The 20510-nt window shown below is 42.1% G+C and overlaps 1 protein-coding gene across 2 annotated transcripts in view; it reads right to left on the bottom strand.

Annotated features, from left to right (window-relative positions):
* The window catches only part of ptprz1b (protein tyrosine phosphatase receptor type Z1b), a 64850-nt gene that overhangs the window by 20515 nt on the left and 23825 nt on the right, over positions 1-20510 (bottom strand). For both annotated transcript variants that reach the window (XM_047338490.1, XM_047338489.1), the window contains exons 3-7: positions 5136-5315; positions 2734-2885; positions 2539-2634; positions 1803-1869; positions 1054-1211 (exon numbers count right to left, since the gene is read on the bottom strand). In XM_047338490.1, the coding sequence (XP_047194446.1) occupies positions 1054-1211; positions 1803-1869; positions 2539-2634; positions 2734-2885; positions 5136-5315 (653 nt within the window). The remainder of the gene's footprint in view (positions 1-1053; positions 1212-1802; positions 1870-2538; positions 2635-2733; positions 2886-5135; positions 5316-20510) is intronic.

The raw sequence follows: 20510 nt of genomic DNA on the forward strand, positions 1-20510 counted from the left end.
ATCATAAAGCTCGCAGGCTCGCACCAGACATTGCTGTCATCGATTTTAAAAGAAGCTTTTCATGACTGTTGGTTGTAAGTGAATGAGAACCAGAATTAGTCGAGCTGACGTTTCTTTATTCAGGCCAGTGAAATCATTATTCAGAAAGTGTTGTGAAATACTTTGGTTTGGAATAAATAAATAATAGAATACAGTAAATGTGGAAGAAAATACAGTCTGTTACCCTCATGATAACTCAGTTAAACTCACTTAAAGCTAGGGTTGGTAAGGTTCAATGTTTAGGTAACTGTATTTGTCTCCCTCGGGAGAGAGTTGTTTTGGATACAGGGAATTGCTGCCTCAACGCAAAATACACACAATAAAAACATTGAATAGGATGTGCATGTACAAAACAAAGCAAATGCAATCCTGTAAAAGCTAGTAGGAGCAGGCTATACTTTGAAAATATGCAGTTGATACATCCCACCGTCTCCCATCACCCCCCCTCGTCAAAGCCACGCCGCAAAACACATGAACATGCACCGAGTGACAACTGCTAGGAGACAACTTTTCTGTGACTCACTCGCTAGCCTCTGGTTATCGTCTCTCTAGCTTGTGAAGTCATGTGCAGAGAGAGCACGGCAGGTTGAGCGGGTCGGTTAGTGACGGACAGGCACACCCGCCAATCATTTCATTCAGTCCATGTGAAACGATTGGACGACTTTATTTATTGATGGCTATCGGGACGTGAAGAGGATTTCAACAAATAAGATAAAAGTGTTTCAGAAACAATTACCAACCTTTCCTTTAAATCATGAGGACAGTGTTAACAGGAAATGCTTTTATTTTGAGGTGCAAGGTAGTAGTGCTTATCGCTAGATTAAGTGATGAACGCAAAACTCAGATATAAAGCACATAAGGCTTTTTTCTTCCTTGTAAAAGTGCAGCATGCTGGTCAGTAACAGTGTGTGTGTGTGTGTGTGTGTGTGTGTGTGTGTGTGTGTGTGTGTGTGTGTGTGTGTGTGTGTGTGTGTGTCAGGTATTACTCGTGTGTGTGTGTGTGTGTGTACTGACCTGTTTTTCTGATATGGCCACAGTCTGTTTGAACACAACCCATTCCACCATCTCAGAGCAGGGAGGAGCAGTCAGGGAGCCGTTGTAGATGTAATATTTATCGGTGTTATTAGGCATTAGGGAGCGCAGGGTGAAGGCTTCCAACGAGCCGCTTTTACCTGGTTTTAAGAAAAAGAAAAAAGGAATAAAGTCCCCTCAGTAGCAAAATGTCACAACAAATGTTCCCAAAGCTGATGGACCTACCTTGAATAAAGCATTTTAAAGTATCAGACTGTCAAGTCGGTGACATTCGTGATTTATCATTTAGGAGAGAGACGCATCATTTATTGTCTCATTATATTTGTGGCATTTCTCTATGATCCCACTGCTTTGACTCACATTTTTGATGCAAGGATATCTTCAAACCAGTTGTGTTGAAACTTTATCGCAATGACATGGAAATACAGTGACTCTGAATGACTTTGTGAAATACCTTGATTTAACTAGTGGTTGCTTGCTTCGCTGAACCCTATCATTCTGCTTCTTTCTCTGTTGATTAAATAAATTATTCTCCAGAACACCTCCTATAATTTTATCTGGTGAAAAGTACAATTTAATTTACTTCAGTGTTTTTCCCTCTTGGGCAAAATCAATTTGTGCAGTGCTCAGTGTGAGGCGCATAAGCGCAACGACAGGGGAGATTAATACAATTTAAGGGCTTGTTATTTTACAATTTGCACCCAGTGTAATGACGCAGAGTGGTGACCTACCAAACCTGCTGACAGTGTTGATGGCATCTATCACAGGATTGAAGTTCTCATTGTCTTCCAGGCTGATCTGTGGACGAGAAAACACAATATTCTACTGAGGGTTTCATAGACAGGCAGCATTTTCAAGAGGAACAGACAGAGACCTGCACCGAATCAGGTGGGTACCCAATGGTAACCTGCAAAAAGGTATATCAATATAAAAACAACAGAATGAACTAAATGGGGGCAGGGAGCAGGTGAGAACTAAAGTATATAATTTCTCAGGAGCAATCAGAAATGAAAAAGGCTGTGAAGCCCAGTCAGCCGTAAAGATTCATTTTAATTTGAAAGCCTATGACACCACCTTTGACCCGTTTACTTCTGATCAAATAACTGTCTCTACCCACACTGAACTAGTTAGTAAACCAAAGTGGATCCCAGTAAAACAAAAACAGCCGGTGGTGAATATGTCAGTGGCTTTGCTTTGATAGCCACAAGCTGGTTACGCCGTCACAGAGAAAACACACTGACAGATGCAGGAGCAACCACCAGGACGAGGAGGCCATTACCCAGTTGATGTGTGTTTAATTATGGGTGACGGGTTGGATCAACATATGTTAACAGATGCAGGCGGGTGTGGGTTTGACTTGGAGATAATTGTGGGTAATGTTACGGAGCTCTGCGGGTGCAGGTTTGCAAAAAATGGACCCGTGCAGGATTCTAATGATCTGGGTCACAAACCAACTGGTGGACTTACCTCAAAGAGCACAGCCAAAGCAGAGACCCTCCCTCCTTCCCTTATAGCATCATCCAGACTTAGAAAGTCATCCGGATCGTAACAGTAGATTTGCATCTGGATGAGAGTAGGAAACAAGTAGGTTAGGTGGACTCAGACCAATGTACGACCGTTCAATGTGTTATGATGTAGCAGACGAACAAACACGTCGTTTACCTCCAGAGGGTATTTCATCCCATTCAGGCTGTGTTCAGACCCATCTGACGTTGCGTTGCAGCGCCCCCAGTGGAACGTGATTCTACTGACACGAAGCCTGGAGTTCAACCCTCCTCCGCTCACAAAGAACTCCCCCTCCACATCAATGGCCACTAAGACACGCACATAAACTTTGATTTTACCTTTCTGTAAACCAACCTGTTGAAATATAAAATTGCAAAGAATGTTGGCTACCAATTAAATTCAGATGATGAGCTGATTTGTAAAATGCTATATAAATGTTTATTTATTCCAGTATAGGTCATAAAGCCCACCTCCTCCATGTTAGTAGACGGGAGAAGGGAGAAATGGAATAAGTGCACATCAAATACATTTTTCTCAAGTATGGTTTCTGTCATTTTCGGTAGTTCTTATCACACTGATGTTTGTTCAAGTGTTAATTTCATTTCTAGATAGTGGTAGGAAGACTTCTCGCAGTCTATGGTCTGTCAGTACAGTACCATGGTGGCCAAATCAGCTTCAATAATACTCCTCTAAACAAGTGATAAGATGGTAACAACAACTTCAATCATTGTTGCAGTGGTGTCCCGGACACAACATCCATGTTTCTCTCCACAGGAAATGACATGTAGGAGCCTGGCAGCTGCAGCTTAAATGTGGACACCCTGGTCATTTGATTTATGTGGCATGTCATGACTATGAGATGTTGCTGCACATTTGCTATAAGTCCTCTCAATGAAGGTTTAATGGTGATATTCTAATATGAGGCACATGTGGACATTTTGCAAATGCTTACAAAATGTTCTGATGCTCAGTTTGTCTTTTAATATGACGATCAGTGCAGTGACACAGAGCAGGTCACACATTTCTCCCATAATATTAAGCCAGCTGTTCAACATCTGTTAAAATATGCAATTTCCTGTTTGATTTCACAGAGAGAAAAGGAGATGGATTTACAACCATTAACATGCAGAGGGTAAACTAACACACACACACACACACACACACACACACACACACACACACACACACACACACACACACACACACAAGGCAGTATTGGAAGATGGTGATGCTATCTCAGACAGCTTTCATTTGTTCTTCAGTCCAAACATCACTGCACACTCTGCCTTTCCTCTCGCTGTCTCTTCACATCGTCTTTTAACATATACATTTCTTTCTCTTGCTCCTTTGTTGCCTCTTCTCTGTTGCTCGGTTTCATCTCGTCTGCCTCTCGACATCGATCTTCCTCCCCTCTCTCCGCATGATCTCTGCGCTGTTGTCTCACTGGCTCTGCTGCTCTCAGTTTCTTTCATTATCTGACTTCTTCCCCTTTAAATCCTGGCTGCTTCTCTTCTTCATTAACCTACAGGTTGTGAAATATATATGTGTGGTTTTCAGCATCTGAAAAGTTAAGCTTCTTTCCACATCCAGCGATTAACAGAAACACGTCAAAATCATTTCCATAGGATCTACCACATGCTGCATTTTCCTCCTCTGCTTGCTGCTTTAACAGGCTCCCCTCTGGGGTTGAAAATAAAAAAAAAGAAGTGAAATGAAACAGTTTGATTTCCTGCAGGACATCATTGTTAACATGGCTTCAGCAGCTTGAACGCGGCAGAGCTAAAACCCCTTCTTGATTAAGCCTGGGGGGTTGATTATGAACAAAGAAAACAGTATGTGAAGGTTAGACTGTTAACACTCACTTCTCATAATGCAAAAGAGCAGACAGTGTGGGTAAGGTGCATTAAAGTGATACAGTACACATGTGTTTTTTTTAGCTGTAAATTAAATTATGAACGTTCTTTGATGAAATACATCAATGCTGGTTTTAACATCACCATCACCTGGTGTTATAACCATTTGGGACGTCTTTATATCATGACATTTATATATATTTGAAAAGGTTAATACCCTCTAATCAAGGGTGGGGGCGCCACCAAAGACCGCCCATGAGGGGGAATCTGGAAAGCCGCGCTCATTTTCAAATCTATGCTGAGACGAAACAGATAAACCACCACATCGTCTGCCATTCAGAGACGTCTCCCATCCTCTCCTGTCCCTCCATGTCCTCATACACGACTGCTTCAGCCCTGACTGTCTCACAAACACACCACAGCTCTTTGAACCGCCAGCACAGTCAGGTGTCTCAGCTTGACGTCAGGAAACTCCAGGTGTGCGTGATGCTACTGGAGTTGTTGCTAATAACTAGATAACCTAGATAACAAGCTAATTGGTATGTATGTGTGGGGGATAGAGAGAGATGGGCGTGTGGGGCGTAGGTAGGCGTGTCTTAGCCACGCCTCCCATCACTGCGTTCGAATGGCATTTGTAGAATTTCACTTCACCCAAACCTTAGAGGCGAAGTTACATTTGAGGAGATTGTGAAAACATTTCCATACCAGTCTTCCCATTGTTGTGGATGGTGCTGGACTCTGCCGTCAGTTGGTCCCAGCCCTCGAGCTGTAGGTTCTGGTACTGCAGCCTGACCTGGGTGAAGGTTTCATCGATGTCCACAGGAGACTGCCGCCCGCTGTTGCAGGACGGGTACTTCTTACCCCAGCTGTGCTGGTTCAGGGTACCTGCATAAGAGAGATGTGTGCCAGATAAATAAAGAGATACAGAGTGTTCAAGGACGACTGATCTGAAAATGTCAAACTCCCTGAAAAAAGCTTTTCTCTTGCATCTGCGTCACCAGAAAATCTGGAGGCTCAGCTGTGTTTGTGTTGGGAAAACAGCCTGTGTGCTATTTTGTGACAAAAAACAATCAAGCCGATTTTTCTCTTTTATTGTACAAAATCTGAGTTGATACTAAGATATTTTCGGATGCTGACACCCTTCACTTTTCACTCTTTGCTCTATCTGTATCTCAAATGTGTGTTGCAGTTCACAAACTGTATACTGGCTGTTAAATGGGTCCAGCTCTAATGAGAGCAGATGGTCAAACTATCGGTCAAACATGACTGGTTGGCCTCAGGTCACACTGCTGCAACCTCTGAGTCCGTGTGTTTGTGTGTATTGTTAACACATGAGTACACGTCTCACATTCTGTGTACATTTATTGATGTCCTGTGTATGTGTGAATGTGTGTTTCTGAATTGTTGTGTGGAGTGCACAGCGTGAATTCAGTTTAAACGTACTCATGCGGGGTGGGTGTTTATATGCATGTGTGTGTGTGTGTGTGTGTGTGTGTGTGTGTGTTGGAACAAGGCTGTGCTTTTCACATGAATAATGTAAGAGAATATGAGCAGCATCTGAAGAACATTTCGCAGTTAAACACGCATCACAATAAATCCAATCAAAGAGGCATAAAAGAAAAAGTAAAAATGGCATTTTCCTAATTTCGTGCTCGTAGCACATTCAGTTTGCACAAATGTTCGACTAAATATCACCAGCTCTGCCTCAGAATGTGTGTGTGAGACTGAATTAATTATTTATGAGTGTATGTCTGCATACACCAACGTTGTTTAAATGCCAAGACATGCAGTGTATGTGCACACGTATGAATCTATTCATGATACCGTCTCCATCCACTGACATACCCATCTGTGTGTGCTTTTATTTGTTACACTTTGTGAATGTGCACACACACACAGCACCTTCTCATAGGTACAAGCTACGTGTATACTGTACTAGTGTAAACTGGACCACTGTTGCTAGTTGCGTGTAAGCATGAATAGTCATCGTCTTTGCATGAGTGAATGTGTTAATTCACTGTGCAGCCATTCATCTGCTGTTTCCTCCAGGCGGAGTCTCTGAGTAAACCCACTGAACTACATTCATCTTGCTGACTTATGTTTCAGAGGTAAAGTTACAGTGTATCATGATGGAAAACTGACAGTAATAAAAAATAGTAATTTTCAAAAAGATTATAAGTAATGTTTTACTGTGATACACAACTTAATTAAATAATTCAGCTCTAGGTTTGATTTTATTCCTCATTATGTCCAGTCCTCACTTTTTAAAAGGGCTGTTAGAGGGTTAAGACCTGGTTTTAGGGTTAGAATTAGGTTTAAGTTATGGTTAGGGTAAGGGTTGGGGTAAGGGTTAGTTGTGGTGGTTAAGGTCAGAGTAAGGTCAATCGTAGAACCCGTCAGCTTCATATGAATGCAGATAAATAAAAAAAACGATGCATTTACGTCAATGTGTTTGGCCACTTATGCTCTCCACATGGGCTGTTAACCTGCGGGAAACCAAGCCTGCTCTAACGTGATTGGACTAAAATCCCCCAAACCTTGTCACTTGCCTACAGATTCTGTATATACACACGGAGAATCTGTTTATAGAAATGAATATAAGGGGTATGTAATATGCCATTGAGTGTCACCCCCCCAGTGTGTGTGTGTTTTACAGTACAACAATAAAGACAATGGGTCTAATGAGGTCAGAGCAGATGGTTTAACTGTAACTGGTCACACATGACTTAACAGGTATTGGCTTTACATTCCTGCTTATGTGTGGGTGTGTGACCCAAGTTCAGCGAAATCAATGTCCTCTCTGTTGCACTGCTGCCAGTTTGACCGCTACAGTTCACAAATATCCAACTTATCCAAATGACTGAGGTCAAAATGTTCTGTAAGTTCACGGGTTCAGCAACATCCAGCAGTGATTTGTTTACAGGAGCGATTTTCCAACAACAACAACCTACAACCTGCATAAGTCATCGTTTACAGTCTGAAAGGTGCATATAGTAGCAAGACTTAGTTTTGTCACAACCCAATGGAAACCCAACAACACCAGACATACAAGAGGCCACATAATAACCACCACTATTGTCATGGACAAAAAACACATACCACAAAGTTACAACCGAGTGAAAAAACCCTGAATATTAACATTAACTGTTGGTGCGGATTTGATTCAGGATGAGGATCCAGGATTATTTCTGGTTTCTTTAACATTGCAGTGTTTTAACATCTATAAAATAATTCCAGAAACCGTCCAGTCTGTGTGTTCATGGCCTGCATATCTTGAGAACCATTCACCTTATCAGCTTCACACCTGGTATGTGTATTGTTTAGGGCCCAATGAAAAGCAATACTTTAAATATCAATAAATTGGATAAACTGAGTAAACAGGCACTCTTTAGACATTGACATTGTCAATGAAAACAACAGCGTGTTCACGACAACGGAAAAATCCAACTGATTCTCCAGTTCAGGGTTTTGAGTGCTGAGTTAGCTTAGTTGAACTTTGATAATATCTATGAACAGGTGAAATGTCGTGCAGATCCTGATAATGATCCTGAAGTGTCCTTGGACAAGATGCTGAATGGCCCCTCATAGAAAAAAGTGCTGCCAATTGAATGTCTGACTGCACTGTATGAATATGTGTGTGAATGGGTGAATGGCAAACTGTAAAGTTCTGTAAAGCACTTTGAGTGGTCATTATCATTACCAATATGATGATAAAGTGGCCAATAGCCTTGGCGAAGGCTCTTATTCCTTTTGGTTTTGAGCCAGAGATACAATCTATCACCTCAATACTATACATTTCCCGATATAAATTATAGATCAAAACATACATATAAACAGTCAAATAGTAATGTATTTTTCACAAAGCTGTGTTTTTGTGGCACAGTTCATTATTTCAATTTGAGTGGTATCCGTACGTTTGGTTCCACATTTCCATCTTCATCTACATTTTATATGACGGTGCTAATACACTGTGTGTGTGTGTGTGTGTGTGTGTGTGTGTGTGTGTGTGTGTGTGTGTGTGTGTGTGTGTGTGTGTGTGTGGCTGAAATGACGGGGTCTGTCGTCTGGCCACTTCAGCCTCATCCGTCAGCATCATAACATAAACGCACTCGCTAAGTTGCTCCTCTGACATAATGCTACCATGGCAACAAGTAGCTGACAGGTTGGAGAAAGGAATAAAAAATCCCCTGAAGCTCGACTTTCCCCGTCTTCATTCAAATCCACAAACACACGGACACCAACTCACATTTAGTCAAGGAGTAAAATTTGGATGATTAAATATGGAAATTACATTTCATATCTCTGACTTCCACTTGCTTTTTCACAGTAGTTCCAGAATAAAGCCCGCTGATGCAGCCAGTGTGAGGACGTCAGACCTATTGTTGTTGAAATTCATGTGGGGAACGTTTAAAGCAGAGTCTGCTTTTTTGAATAAGAAATATTATCAGTATTATACTATTTCTTTTCTTAGTTTTGCCCTCTGTCCCTCTCTGCTTCTGCATTTTAAAACCATTATAAATCAAATTCAATAGATGGGGTCACAATCAATAAAATACAGATTTGAGGTTCTATAGTAAGAATAGAAAGACAGTAATGCAAAATCATGCATTTATTTATCCTACATCAAGGAGGGTACGTTTTCATTACTGTTTGTTTTTCTATTACAAGCTCCAAAACGCATGTTATTGAAATTTGGTGGAAGGATATGGGCCAAGGTAGAACCCATTCATTATTGGGGAAGATTTGTCTAATGGGAAATAGCCACGATCGCAAAATAGGGTGTTTGACATTTACACATCTTTCCCAGGGAATAATTCTTGGATCTTTATGAAAATATCAGACATGTTTAGGGAACTGATTTCTATGAGCGACTCAATTTAAGGGGACTGTTGGTCCTTGTGAAGGTATTCCCCGATTGCCGTTCTAGTTGGTAAAGTGGTCAAGATAATAAGAGCCCTTTCTGACATGATGATTTGTTTAAATGTAATTTTAGTTCACAATGATTAAAAGCTGTACAATATAGTAAAATAGTAAAGCTGTCTGGAATAATCCTAAATGTATCTGCTGCAGCCAACAGAGCAACCAGTTGTCAAAGGAGTCAAGATCAAGACACAAACCATTTACACCTGATCCCACTGCTCCGTTTACCCCAGTACCCCTTTCATTTCAGCTTAGCCCTGACTCCCCGAGGGAGGAGAGGTGAGAGGAGAGAGGAGGAGAGGTGAGACCACAGAGGAGGAGACTGCGTTGAGTACAAGAGGAGAACAGAGATGGAGCAACAGGGGACAAAAAGGTTAGAGCGCAAGAGGGAGGAGAGAGGACACAGGAGAAGACATGGACGTCACAAAATATGAAGTGTATGAGACATGAGGGTGGAGGGGAGCAGAAGACAAAGACAGGAAAGAAGAGGGAAAAAAGGAAAGGAAAAGTGTGTGTGTGAGAGAGAGAGAGAGAGACATTCAAGGGAGCTGACCTGGTGTAAGATTAGGCAGGAGGAGAGAGGCAGATAGTATGTACACAGTTGTGTTTCTCAATGAGCACTTTCTCAGCATGAAACACAGCTGCACGATACATCAGTGCGTGCGCACACACACTCTTTCATCTCTTTCTCTCTCTCTCTCTCTCAAACACACACACAGGGCTGATTTCACCCTCTGCGAGAAGGTTCTGCACTGCTGAGCGAGCTAACCGTTCAGAAAACACGCTGGTTTATTAAATTGAATAATGGAGGGCTTCACTTTTTTGAGGACTGTCTGCTCCTGTCTGCATCACTGTCGGTAAAAATAGCTGAATATGTATCAAATATTAAAAGCAAAAAAATGTTTCTTGGTTTAGCTTAACTCAGGGGCGGTGCCTCGGAATCTGCATTATTGTTTGGCTGGCAGGAGGAGACAGAAGCAGTTGAACAGTTTAACCTCATTTCATGCACAGAGAGCTCTCTATTTCCTAAATGTTCCAGATGCTGCAGTGTATAAATATAGATGACTAAAGATTGGTTTTAAAACCCATCCAATCATACCGAGAAAAATATCCCTACAGACGCCCAGAAGCCAAAGATAATGAATTTATAATGATATAAAAAAAAGAAACAGTACCAAATGATTTTGCGTTTTTTCGTAAAAAATCAGGAATCAGTTCATCACAAGGGAATTAGTTGAATTTCTGTAAACAACTTTCAACTGCTTCCTACTGAAACTCGCCTATTGTAGCATTTTTACATAAACACTATCAAAACAACAGAGCTGACATCGACCCTCTTCAGACCTGGCATTGACATCCGTCCTGAGATATCCAATCACAAGTGGACAGTGTTGTGTTTGTGTGTTCACACCTCGTATTGAATTGTGTTTAGAGTGAGCCTCTGTGGCCACTTGTGACCAGATCTCAGTTACCCGCTCCATATGCAAATTGAGATTAAATGATGTTGTTTTTACCCAGTCTGATTTAAAAAATGCGTCCATTGTTGAAAGAGAGAGAGAGCAGAGCAGCTTTGATTGCTAGAGGTAACTCCAGTTTAGTTACCCTGGTTATTCCTTTGAGCCTCATCCTGTCAAGAGTCTCCCAGTAGCTGAAATGTTTTATGGAATGAAACTGAGTTTGGTGATTAAACATGATTCATGAAAGCAGAGGATTGAACAAAACAAAAAAATCGTCTGGAGCTGTCTGATGGCAAATAATCGTTGTTACCTCCAGCAAGGAAGATATGTTTTCATCTGCATTTGTATATTTGTTAGTTAGCAGGATTATGTAGAAATAACTATCCCGATTTCCATTAAATTTGGAGATTGGAGGGGTGGGGCATGACACAGGGGAAAATCCTTTGAATTTTGATGTGGATCCGGATCAGGGGGCAGATCCAAAATTGTTTTTTTAATTTGACATTTTCCTTGATTTTTCAGACAAGAATTAATGGATCTTGATGGCCTGGGAGGGGGTATGCACCCTCCTATGTGACATTCTGGTTTGATAAATATACTGCATATATTGCATATGTCTGCTTAACCACTTCAAATGATAATCTCGACATTGCACTACATCCACTGTGTACAGTAGAGGCCCAAAAAATGTTTTAATCATCCAATTCTCTGACACATTAATATTCAATGTAGACTTTTACCAATTAAAGAGGCACTGCTCCGCCACAGCTGCTGTCATGTGTGTTTCAATCAGTTTGTGTTTGCAGGATATCTTCAACACAGCAGACGAATGAGCTCAGGAATAAGAAATGTTCCTCATGTGTGAAAGAAGACTTCAGTCACTTTTAGTCTGCAGCATCTCTGCATTCATGGGGGCGCGCACACACACACACACACACACACACACACACACACACACAATGACTGACATAATGGAGTGAGCCTGAAGCGGATAAGATCTGAGCTACTAAATGAATCTATTATGTATGGCAGAGAAAGGACTACACACACACTCTCTCACATCAGCCGCTCAGTGAGATCTACTCTATGGTAATGACGGCCTGTCAGCAGCCACCATATCTGACAATCAGACCTGTCAGATTATTCAGAAAGAAAAAAAAGAAAAACCCGTATGCCCCCAGTATGCTCTTCCTGTGATCTCTGATGGCTCCGTCTAGACGCGAGAACATGGGGAACTCTCTGGAGTGAGACATGACCGAGACCAGACTGCAGCTTCTCAGTTCAATATCAAACAACGGCAGACTGCCTCTCGACACCGATTTAACGTCTAAATGTACAGAATGAAGGTTAAGAAACGAAATAAAACTTACTTGCATAAAAAAGTGTGCTTCTGTACAGGAGATTTTCAAAGGACCAGGGAATGAGGGGATCCTAGGGGACCCTACATTAAACAAAACCCCCTCTCTCTTCAACCAAGCTCTAAAATGATGAAGCTTTTGGCAGGAAGCTAATGGCATGGGGCCTCATTAGGAGGTTTCAGACCATGGTGTTGTTGCCGTCTCCTGCAGCCGATCATAGAATTTAGAAGTGGTTCACAGATATATTTCTCATTGTTGTGGATGTAAATTGCCTGCCTCGTCTACCCTGTTGCAATGGCCCTCCTTCTTTGAAGAAGAACACTTACATGTATAATATAATATCACTGTAAGGTTAGGGTTACTGTGATGAAACGTGGTAAAAGTGTTTTAAAGGATGATGCCGATACACAGTCAACCTTTTTGGATGTGTCTAGGTCATAAAATTGATGTTAAAGTTAACGACCTCTAATCAAATGTGGGCAAGTTAATTAAGTCGATTTACAACAGATTGCTTGAATAAAAGCTCTCCTCCACGTCTGTTATCTGTTATTTAGCAATCTTACAAAGCAATTTGTCTCATATATTATCTTATATTAGATAAGATTCTCTTCTCACTGCATCTGTACATACTCATATATGCCATATCTGTAAATAGTTCTCCTTGCTGCCCTTTTATATCTGTGTTTTTTTCATGTTTATTTACAACATATGACACAAACTTTCACCTGTAAATGTTGCCTCATCAGCACCTTGATCTACAATTTGTTGTACTTTTACGAAGTGAAATGACAATAAAGTTGAATCTGATCTAATGTAACCTACACATCATGTCTGCTACACAGCATTTCCAAGTTTTAGCCGCTCTAGGACTCCAGAGCACTGTGGGTTATGCCGAACGTATACATAGCAGAGTGGATGCCATACTGAAGGAAGACATAGTGGTGTGGATGTAGCCTGATGGCCACTCCAGGCCCACTTCTGAAGGGGAAAGGTCCTGCACTTCTAAAGATCCCTGTGAGGAAGAGGTGCCTTGAGAATGTGTGTCACTCTCCATTTTTTAATGGCCTGAGAATGTCACGACAATGACACTCTCACTCAACATCCAGCCCCGGCCTCCCTCGCCCCCCTTTACCCCCTCTGTACCCTCTTCAGTTTTTAGCATTTGTTCAAGACTATCAAAGGGCTGAGTTATGCTCAGAGCTATGTACACTTAGGTTTACGGATTACTGCCCATGTTTGTAGAGCTCTTAAACTGGCCATGTTAGTGAACATGAGCGTGCAATGCAGACTTCCCTAAATATTGAGGTACTCATTGTTCACACACTTTCCTCTCATGGTCAGAGGAGGCCGACAGCATGCAGAAACTACGGCCACTGAACTCATTACCCACTGGTGCAAGCGAAAAACAAGGACAGAAAATGGGAAGCACAGAGTGTGTATTTGTGTACAGAAACCCCCACACACACACATACACACCTCTGCATCATTACAAGGCTCTGGGAGCAGCCGCACAGATTGAGCAACAACTGGAGCAGAAGAGCAGCCAGCCTAAAGTATTTGGTGACTAAGAGAGAGAGCGGTTATTGTGGGGTGAGCGCACAAATATCCACAGAAAAGGAAACAGCAGACACATGAGCTGACAGAGGAGGAGGGTGGGGGGGGACACAATCAAACAGACAGCTGACTGGGAGACACTCAGATAACTGGGATCAAAGTCATGGTGTAAAAGCCTCTACAAAGAGCTATGAGACACTGAAACCCTCCAATTAATAATATGACAGTAAAAAAATGACAAAGAGTAATCAAAGGCTTCCAGCAGAAAGACAGATCAATACCACAATGAATATGCATCAAAACATAACCCATGGGATGATGTAGAGTGGCTGATTCGACTTTTAAATTACTTACAAGGGCGCTGATGTCATGTGTGTGTGAGGTAATCACGAATGATTAGCGACGTGGTGAGTATTATGATCAACCAATTAGTCATCAGCAGCTTTATTCCCTGGCTGATTCACTCATAATTTGAAAAGAGAATGCGTCTGTATCATTTGTGACATTAATTTGGAATCAGCAGTGCCAGTATTTTTACGTTATCTGGCTAACAGGATCCTAGCACAGTTTCCGCTGGTAACAATACTGCGTGGCAGCCCGTCACGCCAAGATCTTTGCCGCCGCTGATCCAGCAGAGGGCGATCACTATCAGCTTGACCTATTGACCTATCAGTAAAGTAAGTCAGTATAATGTTATATTGTTTTGAGGTCACGGGCAGGCAAAACAATCCTGAGCAGACGAACATGAAACCAAAGCATCAGAGAAGTGGCTTGAGAAAGTTTAATTTCTCGGCTAATTAATGAACAAAAGTGAGGCTGTTTGTCGACTTTTGAACATGTCAAAGTCGTTCAAACTTGATTTATGAAAAAAAGTGACAGCCTTTATTCCTACACACTGCAGAAACATAACAATATTCGTTCGTGGTTGAGTTTCTTACCACCCTAATCAACAAAAAAAAATCCTCGCTTTACTCGCAGAAAATATCTGTGTCCTCTTCAGCTAAAGCTACGACAGCGTGTTTACCAGTTGTTGCCAACTTTGTCTCACATTTACTGAGAAAGTAGGGGAGACAACCAGTGTCCACATGAGACTTAGATCTTGTCTCATCCTCCTTTCATATGTTGAGGTTCAAAGAAAAAAAGAAGAATAGAGGGTGATGGATGGATGATCTGTGAAGCTGTGATATTGTGACTGCTTCATCGGTCTCATCTTTACTCCATCCACAGCTTTCCTAAATAATGTGAGGTATGCTTTGTGTTTTCTCCACATAATTGTATGTTGATTGACAACACAATTGCATTACGAGTCCCTGACCACCTTCAGAGCTGGTTCGGCCAATCGGATCAAATTCCCTCCACAATACATCTTGGCTGCATTCACTCGCTCGGGCTGCCTGGACCATGCAGGAGAAAAAAATTGCGGCGCACAACCCGAATCCAACAGACATTTCGTTTTGTGTGTCTGAATCCGACCCAAGCCCCATGTTTTTCCCTGAGTACAGGCCCAGCCAACGTGACCAAACCCGACCCAGGTATATACACTTTGATTCACACCTGTACTTTTGTGAGGTCAAGCTCTATCTTATGACCCCAAATGCATTTTAACGCCAGCTGACATGTATGAGCTGTGTGCTTTCTTTCATTCACTACTCATGTGAGTCTGAACACAACCACTGCAGCTACAGCATCTTGGAAACGGCCGCTGTTATCTTCCCTTTATCTAAAACAGAGTGACATGTACACGGAATGCATACATGCAAAGTGAGTCTACGAATGTAAACTGCTCATACAAGCACAATGACCCAGATTTGCATTTCCGTGGTGAACATGAATTTTACATAAAGAATTCTGCCGGGGTTTGGTAAGACGCAGCCATCACACAGCCTCTCCTGTTATTCATATCAGCCTAATCCTGATGACGGAGCGGCGAGGAGAAGCTGCTGGTACTAATGCTGCAGAGACACGTCTTTTCTTGGAAACTACGGCACCGTTTAATCGAGGCTGTGATCTGATTCGAAATGTGAACATATAAAGCGTTTGGCGTCTGTCACAGTCCACTTTTCTCTCCAATCCCATAATTAAGAGCATCAGGAAACGGTTCACCGGCGGGGTTTTACCAACTTATGTGAACAGGCAGTATTCATTTATTTAAAATCTGTACATGTCTGTGTGTGTGTGTGTGTGTGTGTGTGTGTGTGTGTGTGTGTGTGTGTGTGTGTGTGTGTGTGTGTGTGTGTGTGTGTGTGTGTGTGTTCTCCAGATAAAGCGCTCGGGGAGTATTGAAGCCTGAATGGCCCCGGCTATGTCTTAGTTGGATCAAGAGGAGAGAGGAGACAGAGGAGGAGAGAGAGAGAGAGAGAGAGAGAGAGAGGAGAGAGAGAGAGAGAGAGACACAGATACAGAGGTAGAGAACGAAGGTATAAGAAGAAGCAGTGGTGGTAAAAAATCTCAGTACAAGTCCAGTGAGTATGTGTAGTTCTGCTGTGGCGTTTGAACACTATGCTTTGAAAAATATATCCCATCTCATTGCATTTAGCTAGAAGCACACACACACGCGCACTCACACACACACACACACACAGACACACACAACAGATGGGGACCTGGGGGGTGTCTTCCAGGCAGAAGGATCCCAGGAACCCCTCAGAGACAAAGCAGAGGAATGATGAGGACAACATGGAGATGGAGGAGGAGGAGGAGGAGGAGGGAATGTTTCATGCATAAACACAAGTACAAAATGTACAGTTATTACTGCACTGTTCATTGTACTGTAGTAAATGTACAGTTAGTACTACAAAGTGGAAGCTGGCGTGGATATAAGTAATATAATTGTGAAATCTGCAATGCGAAAAAAAGATCAAATCTGTACCCGTAGCAAATTTAATAACTCAATCCAACTAAAAGGCAGTTTTACAGAGACATTCTTAAACATTTTTATGAATCTTAAATTTCAATATATTCTTAATCATAATTTCTATTCATAGTACTGCCATACAAGCCAGTAGCTAGTCTGATTTACCTCTAGCCTCAGCGTACCCTCACGTTCGGCCTGTATCCTTGATTACGAGGCCAAAACACTTGATCACGCTAAGGTGCACAACTGAAGTTATGTCCCTAACATCCGCTGGTGGACGCTAACACCTGAAAACATCTACTGGTAGTTGGTAACTTAAATTGTGCAGAAGACCTGCAAACATACAAGGGATATTCACCATCTGGTCCTATATTCTAAAATAAAATGATAGTTGTTTCCATCGTTAGTGGTCATTCCTGCACAGGATTCAAATGGCCTCAGTGTGCACACGGGATTAAAAGGAAACAATGCATATAGTGTTGGTCTGGAACTTTGTATCTCACTGATACAGGCTCACTAATGTAATGTAATCACAGCTGGATTAAGTAACAGCTCATGCTAAAGCACTTCCCTTTAAAACCATGACAGACAAAGCACAGGGTGGTTTACTGTTTGTCACAGAGTTCAGGGCTGAGTGTGACTAGTCCATCTACCGAACAAGAACTGATCATGTGACTGCATTCAATTGTCAGTTTCATAGTTTTACATATTGCAGCACAGACATGGTGAGATGTTTGATATAGAGCTTCGGGCAACAACAAACCTCCAGCTTTAAAACTACAACTGCAAAAACATTGCGCAGCATGAGGCCGCGTCGTCGTGGCAATCACTGAACAAATTCTTCATTCAAATATGTGAGTTTGTTTGGCTGTACTTTAGAACAGACACACTAGTTGCTTCACAAAAAGATGCTCAAAGAGTTTTTCTTACCTCCAGAATTCTGGCACATGTGGTATTTACCACGATTACCAGAGTACTGCCAAACAGAAATCCCAAAGATAATAACTTTAAGGGCTTCATGCTCACAGGGATATGCTCAACTGTGTGGCAAACACCAACACTACAGAGTCTTCTTGGCTTGTGTAAGAGATATTAGATCATGAACTGCTCGGGAAATAAATAAGCTGCCTAAAGATACAGACTATAGGCATGACAGTATAAAATCCGAATGATGATTGGAAGAGCTGTGAGATTTTTATTTCTCAGATTTTGTTCATTATAGTTATGGGAGTTTCGGCTCTTTTAAGATAACTTCCGGTTTTCAATACACCCAAATTTAGCAGTACTATGACCTATGATTTGTATGTGCGCTCTGAAATTATAGTGATGGGAAGACGGAGATGTTCTGTCTGTTTTGTTGCTTTCAGCCATTTAGTCAGGCTGCGATGGAATGAGGCATCCACACACTCAAGTTAGAAAAAAAGAAGAAAACGAACCAGACATCTAACTGCATTTCCTGCATCTTAATTTTTCAGTTTGAGCCTTTCTCCTAAGACTTTAAATATGGTGAATTGTAACAAGTTAGCAAAAGAAAAAAAGAAAACTGTCTCTCAGATCGGAGCCGGATCAATTCATTAGCTCCACACAGTTTAGATTGTATATCGCACAAAAGGACTTTGTTGCTACATGTGCCTTCCCCCCACCATTCACTGCTGATCTATAATTAACTCTTTATCCTGCATGATGATGATTGATTGGCTTGTTGTTAACTATATGTATGGTACAGATGTGAAATAGCTTTTATATGTGATTGTGTTTTTTCTGAATTATGAGTTTTAACCTTTATTAAAAAATGTAATCGTACAACCAGTTTGTTAAATAAAAGCAATTTGAAAAGGTTTTGATTTAGCCCACTTTAAAACCTCTCTCGTCCTTTCACTGTGGGGCTCTTTTTTTCAAATTCAACTCTCCGTCTCTCCATCACTCACCCTCTCACTCTCCTGGCCCCCTCTTTCTTTTATTTGCCTTTATTTTCCTTTTGTCCCCCTCTACTTCTGACCTAACTAAAAAGCTGTGCACGGTGCCTCACAATGAAGTGCGCCTCTTTCAAATGTTAATGCTTTTACTCACGGCTCAGTGCACAACGCAGGGCACGTAACAGAGCTGGTCAGAAAAACAAGATTGTGAACACATGCACACACTCAACACTGACACACACACACACACACACACACACACACACACACACACACTGACACACACACACACACACAGCAGAATGGCTGAAGTTACAGTGAATCCAACTGAACTGCCACTGAGAGGCCTTCAGGTGTGATGAACTGCAACACAGGGAAAATTGAGACGTTCTGAATATCATGTAGAAAGATAGAGAGAAAGAAAGAAAGGGAGAGAGATGAAAGAGAGAAAGAAGGAAATGCGAGGGAGCCAATGATGGAAAAATCTCAATTTCTATAGCAGATAGGTTTTTCATCTTTCATACCAAAAAATTAAATTACACTTGGACAAACAGTGTGTGTGTGTGTGTGTGTGTGTGTGTGTGTGTGTGTGTGTGTGTGTGTGTGTGTCTCAGACTTGGTTGTAAAGATTGACAGAGAGGGAAAAAAAACTGCAAAACTGGATTTATTGACATTCCTGCTGCTTCATCAAATATGAGTGGGAACAAGTCACATAAACAAAATCTAATGGCATCCCTGGGTGCATGTGGGTGAATCTGGCCTGAGTCACTGCACTGGCTCATTAACAGGTTTCACACAAACGCTGTGCGCCAAGTTCGTTTTAAATGGATGTTCAATTAACAAGTTCATATAAGCACAGTTGCTTCACTTCCACTCTGGCTCTGTTCCACACAGAACCATAGTGTGTATCAAAAGATGGACGACATGGATTTTTTCCGTGACACTGTAATGTTACTATGTGTCTTTCTAGGCAAGCTTCCCCTTCGAGCAGCTGAGAGAACAGAGCCAAATACTGGATGTAGTTTACTGGACAACAGCATTTGCCAAGAAACACTGTGACTGGCTGCTCAAAATGTCACTGCATGTCATGTTATGGCAGGCGCACACACACAGATTAACTCCCATCCTCAGGCCCAACTCATTAGAATTGGATTGAATCTCTTACAGAGTGGTTGTCAAGTTCAGTTTGGGTGTCGAGGGAACAACAATTTCAGTCACTCGTGTCTATTGTCCCCAGCAATCCATTTGGGGTGCAGGTTAATAAGTTTAATAGCTTTGTGTTTAGCCCACTGACGACTTGTTGAGCCAGATCGCTCATCCTCGTTCCCCCTGGCCACTAAGAAGCTAATCTCTCCCTCTGGGACCATTACCTTCTTTGTTTCTGTCGGACCGCAGCTTAGCGCGGCAGGGGCTCCGTGCCGGGTTAGCTGATGTCATCTAACCATATGCCCCGAGGCAGATCTGGGCTCGAGCTCCCTCGGGAGATGTTAATAGATTATTTCTTCAGTTTATGTGATAATTAGACTGTTGGGGCCGATGGGACAGTCTCTTGGGCTTTCTGCGCAGAGGGCAACCCGAACAACCCACCTTTAGCTTCCTATATGATTGATGGTTGAAGAGGCCAATTGGAGTCATTTAGAGAAACAGTTTTGTGTTCCATGTGTTCCATGTACAGTTCAAATCGAAAAAGAACAGCAATCAGAGACCCTCACCACGCCTTCATCACCTTCTGTACGGGGTACCCAGCAAGCACCTGGACAGGCTGCAGTATGAGCTGAACTCAGCTGCCATTGTTGTCACCCGAATCAAGCCCTGGCAGCACATCACCCCCACTCTAATCCATCTTCACTGGTTTCTGGTCAAGTCCTGCATCATACACAAAATCCTCCTCCTCAGCTATAAATGGCCCCTAAGTATCTGTCTGACCTTCTCCGCCCCACTCCATCACGGAACCTACGGTCCTCAAATAACGCTCTGCTCACTATCCCCTGTACAAGCCTGAGAGTCCACAGAGGCAGGAC

This window comes from Hippoglossus stenolepis, chromosome 22 (assembly GCF_022539355.2).
Source record: "Hippoglossus stenolepis isolate QCI-W04-F060 chromosome 22, HSTE1.2, whole genome shotgun sequence".
Classification (NCBI taxonomy): domain Eukaryota; kingdom Metazoa; phylum Chordata; class Actinopteri; order Pleuronectiformes; family Pleuronectidae; genus Hippoglossus; species Hippoglossus stenolepis.